This window comes from Sander lucioperca, chromosome 6, assembly GCF_008315115.2.
Source record: "Sander lucioperca isolate FBNREF2018 chromosome 6, SLUC_FBN_1.2, whole genome shotgun sequence".
Lineage (NCBI taxonomy): Eukaryota > Metazoa > Chordata > Actinopteri > Perciformes > Percidae > Sander > Sander lucioperca.
In genome coordinates, this window is record NC_050178.1 from 31,269,969 (window position 1) to 31,283,001 (window position 13,033).

The window sequence follows — 13,033 nt, forward strand, 5'->3', positions numbered from 1 at the left end:
AAACTTTGCAGACGATTTACTCAACATAAATCATAGACAGTATATAACCGCATACATGGTACAGTGTGGCGCCTTCACTGTGACGTCACTTGTCTCGCGGAGCTACAATACTTTCACTTTCATCTATCAGGAAGAAGCAGCGTTTAAAGTGTAGAGCCAAGTGAAGGTAAGTCGTCGATCCGTATGCGTCATAAATTCATATTTTACGTGCTGTATGTATGTTCAAAAAGTAGACATAAAGTTCGTTACATAACATTGACGTTAGTTGTGTTAAAAATGTAGGAAATAAGAAAACTGGAAAGCAAATATAGCCCGAGTTAGCATTAGCTTAACGTAAACGAAAGTGGAGTCGAGCGATAGCAGTGTCAACGTTTGACAGTTTTATGTAAATACCCCAAATATAACGTTACAAACGTTGTCGTCATCTGTGTTAAAGGAAGAAGAAGAAGACTGTCGAAATGTCTGACAGAGAGGAGGAGCCCATGGAGGTAAGTAACGTTAGCTAGGTTAGCAAAGTCTGCAAACTAATTTTGAACAACAGAACATTATGAAAAACAACTAAGGGAGCTGGGGTATTCACTTGATGTGTGCGTATTTGTCTTCAGATTAAATTGTTTTGAAATATTAATTGCTGCAATTGTCTTTTTTAATTAAGGTTGAGGGCAATGACCTGCAGACTCAGACCCCTCACGATAAGTCTGCTGAGGTAGGTATTTGAGTGTGTGTGTGCTAAGGCTATGTGTTCGATAAGACGTGAGCAGCTTTTAAAAACTAAAAACCGAGGCATAGAAAACCTGTGTGCGTATTTGACTGTCTTCAGATTAAATTGTTTTGAAGTATTAATTGCTGCAATTGTCTTTTTTAATTAAGGTTGAGGGCAATAACCTGCAGACTCAGACCCCTCACGATAAGTCTGCTGAGGTAGGTATTTGAGTGTGTGTGTGCTAAGGCTATGTGTTCGATAAGACGTGAGCAGCTTTTAAAAACTAAAAACCGAGGCATAGAAAACCTAGGTCGAGTTCCAGCAGGCCTGTGTGTTTTTCTGTATATGAAAGTGAAAGTATTAATGTAGGCACAAGTTCCCAGGAAAGCTATACTAGTCCTAAATAATCACAAACTGTTGCTCTCTGCTGTATTGAGGCTGTTGGCTTAGACTTTATTCTAGTCTATTATCAGTCTATGTTATCAACATTATATAGAACTCTAATGTAATTTAAGCTATATTAGTAGCTGAATGGCATTGCTATCTTGCTTAGTAATACAGGAACAATAACTGTAGCATGTTTTCTGATGACTTTATTACAGACAAAAGATGAAATTCAAGTCACTCTCTCAGTGGAGTGGTCAGAGGGTGTTCAACCGCAGAAATCTAAAATAATAGAACTACAGAAACTTCTTCAGAGTTGGGCTAACAAAAAAAGCAACAACTTTAAAGGAGACTGCAATGTTGTAAGTGTCTCGGACAATGGGACTGCTGTGATAAGACTTAAACCTGCTCCAGGTATAGTATGATTTTTTTTAAATAATAAAATCGCACATCTATTACCAACATTTTATGTTGACCAATACAATGTTCTTTTTTCCCCTCTTTTTTTTTGAGGCATATTTATTTTGTGTTTGTCTTCTTTTTTAGCTGTGGATGAGCTTCAGAAACTGAGTGGAGAAAAACTGACCAAGAAAGATAAGTCACACACAGTCACAATAAAGTCTGTTATGTTGACACCACTAGAGCTGACGACACAGGATGCGCCAGTGAACCCCACTCCTTCATCCGTATCAGAGCCACAATATGTATGTACTGTGTTGTAAATCAGTAGTTATGAATTACATTGAAAATTAATGCTTTTTACTAAATGAATACATTGTATTTTATTCAGGGGCTAGGGCACCTGGGGAAGCAGAGTAGTGCAGTTTCTACAGCAGGAGAGGAGACATGCACTTGCTCTGTCCCAGTGGGCCATTTCTGGTACGTGAACCACATCTACAAGGAGGAAATGAAACGTATAGAGAAAGAGAATAGAGTTAAAATCATGGCAGAAGTAAATGTGACATTTCAAGCAGACCAGGAAGATGGAGGCTCACAAAAAGCTCTTAATGAGTTCACAAGCCTCGTCCAGAAGTGCTTAGGTGAATTAGATGGCTCAACTATTCCTCTCAATAATGTAGATGAAGAAGAGTGGAAAGACGTGCTGAAAATCGCCCAGACAAAAGAAAACAAGCTTTTGCTTACTGTATCCTCTGAAGAAATGACCGCATGTGGACCAAGAACAGTTCAAGATGCCATCAGAAAGTCCCTAACTCTATCAACAAATACCAGCATGTCTGTTGAAGAGTTTACACGGGTGTCTCAAGACACACCACTGAGCATTGGCATGAGCATCAAAGACCCTCTTGTCGATGCTGGACTAACCATGGAGGAGGGCTCCTGGAAGCTGATGACTACTTCCTTCAGTAAGCAATTAACTAAGATCAAAACCAAGTTTGGTGTGGACTTTAAAGTGTCAGGCATCAGTCCAGTCAAAGTGAAAGCTTGCTACAACAAATCTGGAGGAAACGCGTCAATGGAGAGCCACGCTGTCAGGGCTCTTCTTCACCTGTATCAGAAGAGTGCCACATCACCCATGAGCTCCACCCAACACCAGGGCGCCACTGGGTTCACCGACTCGCTGTCAGAGGGCGCCTCCGGTGGACCTGTGTTGAATGGACAATCAGGATACAACACTGACGCAACAACAGGGGGGGGAGCAACAGCAGGAGATGACAAAGATGAAAAATGTCCTATATGCATGGACGCATTTACCAAAAAGAAACAGCTCAAGTGTAAACATGAGTTTTGTGAAGAATGCCTGGCCCAGTCAAAGAAAGCCATGGGACCCATCTGTCCTGTATGCAGAGATGTCTTTGGTATGATGAAGGGAGACCAGCCAGATGGAAACATGACATGGCATTCATGTTTCTCATCCCTCCCTGGATTCCCGGGCTGCAACACTATAGTCATTAACTATGCCATTTCAAGTGGAAAACAGACGGTAAATGCCTTGAGTTAAATATTTTCAGACATGTCAATTTTAGAACTTGTGAGTTATTTTCTGACATGACTGTCAGTTCTAATATATGTTTCATTCTCTTTTTGCAGGAAAATCATCCAAATCCTGGACAGTACTATTCTGGTATTAGCAGAACGGCATATCTGCCAGACAATGAAGAGGGCAGAGAAGTGCTGCGCCTGTTGAAGAAAGCATTTGAGCAGAAGCTCATTTTCACCGTTGGAACATCCAGAACGTCTGGGATGGACAACCAGGTGACCTGGAACGACATTCACCACAAGACCAGCATTACAGGAGGACCACAGTGGTACAGTAGCCAAATCTCTTATTTATTTTTATATATATGATGTCAAGTCTACTGCAATGCCATATATTAACACTTACTGTTTCCACAGTTTTGGGTATCCTGACCCTGGCTACCTGAGCAGAGTCAAGGAGGAGCTGAAGGCTAAAGGCATCGAGTGAAGACTTTGATACAAAGTGGCTGAGGAGAGTTGTTTTATCACAAAAAAATTAAATGATTATGTAAAACAAGCAATTACTGGAATGTACCTACTGCTGTATTGTATACTGTCTCTCATCAGTAAGGGTTACTTTGAGGTGGAATGATCAGCATTTACAGCTTAAGAGTTTATGGTTTAGCAACGTGTATTATCTTTACCTATTAAGCATCACTTTGAAGAAGGATTTCCTCAATTTGTTTGTTGATTGATAACGTTTCTCAAAAATATAATAGTGTAAGAGTCACATTTCTGAACATAAATAGAATTTTACGTCTACAGTACACATAATCTACTGTATCTAATTTACTGTTTGCCTAATAAATAATTAATCCAAACCACACTGACTCATAGTATTCTTACCTCTATCAGCACAAACCCATTGGCCTGTGTTCTGTATAATTTTGTATGTATAATGTTAAAATTTAATTTTAACATTTTATTTATAACAATATCTGTTATTTAGTTTGTAAAGTACTCCAGCAGAAATTAAACATTGTCTTCCCAGAAGAAAGTCTGAGCCTTCATGCATTGTGTACTATAAATGTTACTGTAGGTAGGCCTACGTGTAGTTTTTCATTAAAGGAAACTAATCAAATAACCATTCTGAAAATGTGACGTAAGCAAAATAAAAACGTTATTGTAATTGCATTCAAGATTGTTACTACTTGCACGAATATATGGCTGACACATTTCTAAAAGAAGCATTTTGGGACAGCATAAGGACAGAAACTGGGAAACCCTGCTACCACAATACAAAGTTACCTCAGTACAAACAATGTGGCACAATATCATAAATATTTAACCTGCATGTAGGGATTTAACCCCTTCTCCAATACAAAGCAAAGCATAGGCAACTTTTATGATAATTGGGCGGGTTCGACCCTCTGATTGGCCTGTTCGGTGTCAGTCAAACTTATAAAATGAGTTTCACTTTTAAGCGAAGCTAAGTCATAGGCCTGTGTCAGGTAAGGATATGCGACGTTACGTGTCAACGATTGTGTTCGCCATAAACTGCAAAAAATATTCAGGTAGTTTAACTTGCCATGACCGAAAGTGGAGTAGGATTTGCTTTTAACATCAGGCTTACATAACATAATGAATGTGCGCAGTCATATGTCAGATAAAGAATTATGTTGTTTTTTTTTATGCTGTAAACTCGATCAAATACAAACACGTTGTGCTAATTGTGGTTGTATGCTGTGTCTTTAAAGATTGTCAAAACGTCAGGCAGTGTCGAGGACAAAGAAGAGCCCGTGGAAATAGTGAGTAACATTGCATAGAATGCAACAGTATGAAAGAATTGTTACGGGGGCTGTGTTGCGTTCAAGTGCTCCTCAGATGATCCCCTTTTGCCGAGTTGAGAAGTCGTTACTCCGAGTTCGGTGTGTTCATGAGCTTTGTGAGTAATGCGGAAAAAATAATAGACGCTACAAAGAAGATCTGTTACAGTGTCTTCAGTAGGAATAGGACTGTTAAAAACAATTGTTATTTGTAAACTTAAACTAATTGACAAAAGTGTCCACCTGCATACTAAAGCCAGCAACAGTTCTGGGGCAGGTTTAAGAAATGCAATTATTTTAGTTAATATTGTGCTCCCATGGTGTATTCAACACACTTGGCCTTGCTTTTTATGAGGCATCATCGTCAGTGTATCTTTTGGTCATTCAATTTTCCTTTAATAAACAGGTATTCAAAAACAAAAAACGAATGGTTGTTTGATTTTCGTTTTAAAATACTAAATTTGAAAATTGAAATACAAGGCGTTTTTTCCTTTTCATGGTCAAAGGGGGATGGGTGTAGATTTAATATATGTTTGATTTTAATTTTCTATTTCATATGACAAAAAATAAAATCACTAGAAAACAGAAATGAAAAAAAGGCCTGTTTTTTTATATTCTGAGACCGGATGTTGTCATTTCCAAGGCAACAGCGCCAGTGTACCAGTGTTGTTTTCAGCACAGGCTAAAATGACTTTGTATTCCTACTCTGATGTGATTTTAGACATGGTGAAAAAAAGGCCTGTCATGTGCAGAAATCTTTGTGCGCATATCACAGGGAAGTGGGGGTGCAAGAGGATTTTCTGCAAGAAATGTGAGGAGAATTTGCGCTGAAAATGGCTCAAACTTGATGTGACCATAGACCGTATGGACTCATCTGACACCACGCTGAAGTTAGCTTAGCTTCGCAGCATCTGATTCTGCAGTTGAGGGAAACTTGTAGCCCAACTTCATGAGCTACTGATCCTCCGTTTTTTTCACCTCTTTACATAAATATGGCTATGAAATACATCTTGAAATTAATGAATGAGGCAATACATATAAATATATAAATTAGTCAGTTTAGTTCAATAGCCTTAATTAATATGTTTTACTTTTATTTATTTCAATAAGTTTGGTTATCTTACAGACTCAGACTAAAAGCAACTAGCTATATACACATACATACACTCGCATAAACATACATACACACACATATACACACACATATACACACGCATAATCATACACATACGTCAAAAAACACATATTGCAATTATTAAAGCCCTTCTTTTCTATATTTTTTGAAAATCATTGCTTTGTACCTTTTTTGAACTGGATTATGTTTGGACATTGCTTAAGTTCTGTGCACAGACCATTCCACAATTTCACACCACTGATTGTAATGCACTCACTTTTTATAGTCGTGCAAACAGCTCGAACCTTGAATTTAAACTTATCCCTTAAATTATAACCCCCCTCTCTATCAAAAAAGAACTTCTTAAAGCAGCCATATTATGCTCATTTTCAGTTTCATAATTGTATTTTAAGGTTGTTCCAGAATAGGTTTACATGGTTTAATTTTCAAAAAACACCATATTTTTGTTGTACTGCACTGCTCTCTCTCACTGCTGCAGATCCTCTTTTCAGCTGGTCTCTGTTTTAGCTACAGAGTGAGACCTCTTTTCTTCTTCTGTACTATCTTTGATTGCACCCGCACATGCCCAGTAGCTCAGATGTAGATCATGTCAGCTAGCTAGCTCCATAGACAGTAAAAGAAAGGCTGTTTCTACAACTTTGGTCAGTTACAAGGCAGGATTAGCTGGGAGACTTCTAAATGAGGGCGCACATGGAAGTAGTTCTTTTGTAGATTATGGTGAACTTGTGTGTGTTGTAGCAGTGCTTTGCTATTGAGAACGAGGTAGCATGCTAGCGTTAGCATGCTAGCATTAGCGTTAGCATGCTAACGCTAACGCTACGAGCTAATGGTTGCAGTTAGCCTGCTCGTTTCGGCTTGTGATGTCACAAGCCGTGCCGATTTTGAACAGCTCACCCAGAGACTGAAGGCAGGACACATTCAGAAACCGTATCTCACTCTAAACAGCATGGATGGATTTTTTTCAAACTTTGTATGTGTGTGGAAGCACCAGAGACACAACAGAACACCCCAAATCCCAGAAAAAGTGATTTTTTCATAATATGGGCACTTTAATATTACCTGTTAGTAGTAGTAGTAGTTAGTAGTAGTTACCTGTTTTTTGCTTTATACATAATTTGTGCTACTTGAAATTCAACTAGATCAATGAACTTTAAAACTCTGGAATGTAAAAACAGTAAGTTGGTGTGATCATAATATCTTGCTTTATGAACTGTTCTTATGGCTCTTTTTTGTAGTGTGATCAGTGGTTGCAGTGAGCTTTTATAAGTGTTCCCCCAGACCTCCACACAGTAATTTAAATAAGGTAAAACCAGTGAACAATATAGAATATGCATTGATTTGTGATCCAATACATGCTTTGCCTTACTCAGGACTGAGATGCTTCGTGACACTTTAGATTGAACATGTTTTATATGAGGTTTCCAGCAGAGCTTGTGATCTATAATCACACCGAGAAATCTATTTACATACACCTTAGCTACATAGGCCGACTGATAGGCCTGTCTACTGTATGTGACTCAACATCACATGCAGGTTTATGAACAATATTTTTTCCTTTAATCTAGGCTACCTCCATCTGTCCATTCTCTGCGGGTGTGGCCTGACAAGGAAGCCTCGTCTTTGCTAACCCATCCCTCCCTGCCCTCTAACGTGATTTCTGTTTTAATTTAATTTAATTTAGGTTAATATGGCTTTTCAATTAACCGCTTTGTTCACCTGTTTACCATATGAGTTACAGAGGGGATACACATTATATCAGTCTGTTTTTTTCACCTGATATAATGTGTACCCCCTCCCCTAACATGCGAAGGGTCGGTCCTGCCATCATGTGTGTTATTTTTATGTAGATAAATGAGTCCCTTGTTACTATGGAAAAACCTGTCGAGTCTTCCACGTCGCTATTTGTTCCATTTAAGAGGTGAATTCGAAGTGCAGCAGGTAAACTCTGCTTCTCTGAGTGCACGCGCGCTCCCGCGGCCAGGAGATACAAATCCTGGGGGGGATAAGTACCTTGGCACGACACCGGTATCGACTCTTTTTGCGGCGAAGTTGTCTCTCAGCGAGGGGAGATAGTACAAGCATTTTGTGAGAAAAAAAGGAGTGAATCTCCCACAAATTGCAACAGAAAATCTGACATGTTTCTTACTCATAAAAGTCTCCTCTCATATAATTTCAAGTCCAAGTTGAAAAATACTGAAACACCATTATTTATGCAAATTAGCACATATTTAATTAGACAATGCCTCAGTCATTTGCATAATTAAACATACACGTTCAGAATACTTGTAATACAAGAGATTACTGTCTTAATGTAAATAATCAACGGGGGAAGTTTAATGGAGATATCAGTTAAAAATGTTTCCCTATTCACCTGTAGTGTCTCTTTAACATAGGCAGCAATGGGAAAGTGGCATTACTGATTTCAGTATTTTTCAATACTTTCCACCACTTGGATTTCTTAGGACTTTTTACATTTTATAGAGGAGACTTTTGAGAAACTAGATCAGTTGAAAGAGTTTATGTTGCAATTTGTGTGGGGTCATGTTGCATAATGCTGGTACTAAGAGACGGAGAGTCGGAGGGAGACAGGGAGAGGGAAATAAATAAATGTGATATTTTAAAATAAAAGTCAGCTCAAGCATTATCAGAGTAGGGTTCCAAAGCATAGACTGTATATATTAATATTAACAGTCTATGTTCCAAAGTCATTTTAGCCTGTGCTGAAAGCAACACTGGTACACTGGCACTGTTGCACTGGAAATGACAACATCCGGTCTCTGAACGTGAAGAAACCTTTGAAAAAGCCTTTTTTTGTTTCTATTTTCGAGTGATTTTATTTTTTGTTATATGAAATAGAAAATGAATATCAAAGCATATTTTTAAATATCTCTCGTCCCCTTTTGACCGTGAAAAGGAAAAAAACGCAATACCAGGGCGCCACTGGGTTCACCGGCTTGCTGTCAGAAGGCGCCTCCGGTGGACCTGTGTTAAATGAACAATCAGGATACAACACTGACGCACCAACAGCAGGAGATGACAAAGATGAAAAATGTCCTATATGCATGGAAACATTTACCAAAAAGAAACAGCTCAAGTGTAAACATGAGTTTTGTGAAGAATGCCTGGCCCAGTCAAAGAAAGCCATGGGACCCATCTGTCCTGTATGCAGAGATGTCTTTGGTATGATGAAGGGAGACCAGCCAGATGGAAACATGACATGGCATTCATGTTTCTCATCCCTCCCTGGATTCCCGGGCTGCAACACTATAGTCATTAACTATGCCATTTCAAGTGGAAAACAGACGGTAAATGCCTTGAGTTAAATATTTTCAGACGTGTCAATTTTAGAACTTGTGAGTTATTTTCTGACATGACTCTTTTTGCAGGAAAATCATCCAAATCCTGGACAGTACTATTCTGGTATTAGCAGAACGGCATATCTGCCAGATAATGAAGAGGGCAGAGAAGTGCTGCGCCTGTTGAAGAAAGCATTTGACCAGAAGCTCATTTTCACCGTTGGAACATCCAGAACGACTTGGATGGACAACCAGGTGACCTGGAACGACATTCACCACAAGACCAGCATTACAGGAGGACCAGAGTGGTACAGTAGCCAAATCTGCAATGCCATATATTAACACTTACTGTTTCCACAGTTTTGGGTATCCTGACCCTGGCTACCTGAGCAGAGTCAAGGAGGAGCTGAAGGCTAAAGGCATCGAGTGAAGACTTTGATACAAAGTGGCTGAGGAGAGTTGTTTTATCACAAAAAAATTAAATGATTATGTAAAACAAGCAATTACTGGAATGTACCTACTGCTGTATTGTATACTGTCTCTCATCAGTAAGGGTTACTTTGAGGTGGAATGATCAGCATTTACAGCTTAAGAGTTTATGGTTTAGCAACGTGTATTATCTTTACCTATTAAGCATCACTTTGAAGAAGGATTTCCTCAATTTGTTTTCTTTAGTGGCTGAGGAGAGTTGTTTTATCACAAAAAAATTAAATGATTATGTAAAACAAGCAATTACTGGAATGTGCACACTGCTGTATTATATACCGTCTTCTTTCTTGTAATTGTTCATGGTATCAGTCAGGGTTACTTTGAGTTTATGGTTTAGCAACATGTATTAGCTTCACCTATTAAGGATAACTTAAGGATTTGATTTCATTACATTTGTTTAATTGGTAGTTTTTCAATTTAAAATGTAATCTGATTTACTGTTTACCTAATAAATGATTGAACCAACCCACACTGACTCCTCACAGTATTCTTCACTTTATCAGCATATATTGTGGGAAAGAAAACACAAAACACAGTGGCTTGTTTTCTGTACAATTCTTTAAAATTTTTATTTATAACAATATCTGTTATTTAGTTTGTAAAGTACTCCAGCAAAAATTAAACATTATTCTCTTTCCAGAAGAAAGTCTGTGCCTCCATGCATTGTGTACTATAAAAGCTATGTGTCATTTTTCATAAAAAAGGACTAATCAAAAAACAATTCTGAAAATGCATGTATGATTTTGCAAAAATGTTCTTTAGGTCAAATGATTGTACTTCTCTCTCCATTAAAGACAAAACATATACAACAGCATAAAATAACACTTGCTGACAGGTAAGCAACAAAAAATAAAACTTGTTATTGTAGTTACATTAAAGATTGGTGTTACTTTTCACATGCATTAAGATATGGCTGACACATTTCTGACAGAAAGCAGCATTTTGGGACAGAGGCTGAGCGTAAGGACATGTCAGAGCGACCAGAGTGGTAGCATTAGCAGCAGCATGGCACAGAGGAGAGTGAGAGATTAGAGCAGAGAAATGCTAAAGACCAAATGAACATAATGCACTTAAGACTGAGTCATTACAAAACTGTGAACGTACAGACTTTGATCCTCTAAAGGTAGAAATAAAAATCTACTTAAAGCCAGATGTATGTTATCTGGTCTTTTTTTTAAATGGACTGGAGAAATAAAAGACAAAGACCCATCTCACTCTTTTTTTTTCTTCGATTTTACCATAATTGCACCCTCCCTTTCCTTCTGAATCAAGACCCTTGTGACAGACAACTAAATGGTGCAGGCATGACACTATCCATCAAAGTCTTGTATATTTGCTATGGCCCTCCTGTTATTAGTCAGCTGTGGCCTAGACATGTTTACCCAAATAACTGCCCACCCATGAGGGCATTTACCCATACCATCTTCACATCTGTAATCTCCACCCACCACTCTGCCTGGAATGTTTCACCCATGACCAACTTCCTCACTTTCCCAACATCATAATCACACACCAAAAAACGCCTCTCATCCTCTCACTTCAGCAAATCATGAGCTCCAACTGTCATACAATGTGATAAACAAACATACCTGTTTTACATCTTATGGTAGAAAGCCTACAATATACACTATACCGTAAAATATGAATTCTGTGCAAGGAAGACAACACAATCATTTCATGAACATTGTTCTCTGAGAAGAAATTATGTGGAAATACTGTAGTTGCCATCTGGTATTGACATTTTACATGTGCTATACACAAACGGTGCGATCACAAATCTGTCTCACACAATCTTGCTAAGAAACTCCAGCAAGACAACATATGTACCGATTTAGAAAACTTTGAGTTTTACCTTTCCCACTCAAAGTCAACACAAACAACAAACAGTTGGCACTGGTGAAATGGAACACTGTTTTTTCTTTTCTATACAATTCATACAAAAATAAAAAATTAAAATTGCTCCAATGATATCATCTTTTCTTCTGATTTTCATGTTTCCATTTCATTTTGCACAGAGGTAGTGGCTATTTAGGTAAAGGGTAAGGGACAAAGTGTAAATTAAAAATCTCTCATAGAAAATGTTATTCATTTTTGACCAGAGGAATCTCAAAAGAACAAAATATAATACTGCAATCACATACAAAAGTAGTCCTTCATTTTTGTACATTTTATACAGTGTTCACACTTTTTATCAATTTTCTCTCACACTTTTTATCCATTTTTTTGTTTAATTTTTCTTTAAAAGGCAAGAAGAGGGGTGTGTTTGGAATAGCGTGATCCAGGCCAATGGACAGTTTATGTCAGGGGGTCCACAAGGGGCTCCTCATCTCCACGTGATAGCAACTCCTTCTTCTCATCTGTGCTGGCCAGAGAGTTGTGGCTGTTGTGTGCTCCCATGTAAAGAGTGGCATATACTGGGTTTGTGAAATTGGTGGGCTGGAATGGGCCAAAAATCATGCATTAGATATTATTTATATGTGCAGCGGCTACAACATCTGTGTATGTATATGCATTCCTGGTATTTGTCTCTACCTTGTCTGGGTCCAGCGTGAAGTCTGCGTCTAGAAGCTCCCCGGCGTCGTCATCCGGCTCGCCTTCGTAGATCTTGTAGGCAGGGTTTCCAATCTCAACATTCATGGCCCCATTGGTCATCCTTTGGTGCTGGAAGCCCTTGGCCCTACACAAAATATTAAGGGCACTGTCATATCTTTGTGTGTCTTACTATAGTTATAAGAGCCTTAACAGTGAAAGCGGGAGACACAGCCACATTATGAAGGGAAGAGGCATTACATGCCTCTCACCACCATCCAGGCTGAGAGAACTAAGCCACAGCACAGGCACCAACACAAACCCAGCATTCATGTAGCCCATGACAGATCCAGACACAGAGGACCTACAGACCCACGTCTTTTTTTAATTTTTTTTTTATTTAGATAGTGACTGAAAGAAAAGGGGAGAGAGAAGGGAAGACCTGCAGCATAGGGCCCTGGACCGGACTCGAACCCGAGCTGCTGCGGTAAGGACTCTACTATGCACTCAACTAGGTAAGCTACTAGGGCGCCCCACAGACTATCTTTTAAGACCACAATAAATCCAAAATAGGCTATGAATGTCTGCATTGCCTTTCTACCTTTTAAATAAATGCTGGATTTCTCACATTGCATTTTCCAATCTGAGCTTGGAAGAATGCTGTCACACTGTCCATCTCTCACTATGAGAGACACTACCACAATACAAACCACAGCACAGTACAGTAAGTACAATATGGCACAATATGATGGAC

At 38.7% G+C, this 13,033-nt stretch overlaps 2 protein-coding genes and 1 long non-coding RNA gene across 10 annotated transcripts in view; 2 read left to right on the plus strand and 1 right to left on the minus strand.

Moving 5' to 3' along the window:
- Window positions 1–120: 120 nt before the first annotated feature.
- Window positions 121–10,219, plus strand: LOC116065929 (E3 ubiquitin-protein ligase DTX3L-like). 4 transcript variants are annotated; one of them, XM_036002528.1, is made up of 9 exons: window positions 444–488; window positions 656–706; window positions 871–921; window positions 1,306–1,501; window positions 1,634–1,791; window positions 1,878–3,029; window positions 3,137–3,354; window positions 3,443–3,536; window positions 9,945–10,219. In XM_036002528.1, the coding sequence occupies exons 1-8, from the start codon at window positions 459–461 to the stop codon at window positions 3,510–3,512; spliced, it is 1,926 nt and encodes a 641-aa protein (XP_035858421.1). In that variant the 5' UTR covers window positions 444–458; the 3' UTR covers window positions 3,513–3,536; window positions 9,945–10,219. The 4 variants fall into 4 exon arrangements, with proteins under 4 accessions (XP_035858422.1, XP_035858421.1, XP_031177448.1 ...); XM_036002529.1 differs by lacking the exons at window positions 656–706; window positions 9,945–10,219 and adding an exon at window positions 121–166 and having other exon boundaries at window positions 440–488; window positions 3,443–3,885; XM_031321588.2 differs by lacking the exon at window positions 9,945–10,219 and having other exon boundaries at window positions 3,443–3,885.
- LOC116065950 lies at window positions 4,515–4,930 on the plus strand. Its single transcript, XR_004108861.1, has 2 exons — window positions 4,515–4,578; window positions 4,762–4,930. It is a non-coding gene; the product is annotated as an uncharacterized LOC116065950 (long non-coding RNA).
- Window positions 10,220–10,962: 743 nt separating the features above from the next.
- Window positions 10,963–13,033, minus strand: part of LOC116065906 (low-density lipoprotein receptor-related protein 1-like) — an 88,283-nt gene continuing 86,212 nt past the window's right edge. For all 5 annotated transcript variants that reach the window (XM_031321562.2, XM_031321546.2, XM_031321571.2 and 2 more), the window contains 2 exons: window positions 12,283–12,427; window positions 10,963–12,186 (listed from right to left, as the gene is read on the minus strand). In XM_031321562.2, coding sequence (XP_031177422.1) covers window positions 12,046–12,186; window positions 12,283–12,427 — 286 coding nt within the window. In that variant the 3' untranslated portion in view covers window positions 10,963–12,045. The remainder of the gene's footprint in view (window positions 12,187–12,282; window positions 12,428–13,033) is intronic.

What these genes read in the sequence shown, in the direction of transcription:
- LOC116065929 (XM_036002528.1), top strand. Translation starts at nt 459, where the DNA reads ATGTCTGACAGAGAGGAGGAGCCCATGGAG. An exon ending in GAGAGGAGGAGCCCATGGAG is followed by an intron (nt 489 to 655) that starts GTAAGTAACGTT and finishes TTTTTAATTAAG; the next exon opens with GTTGAGGGCAATGACCTGCA. An exon ending in CCGTATCAGAGCCACAATAT is followed by an intron (nt 1,792 to 1,877) that starts GTATGTACTGTG and finishes TATTTTATTCAG; the next exon opens with GGGCTAGGGCACCTGGGGAA.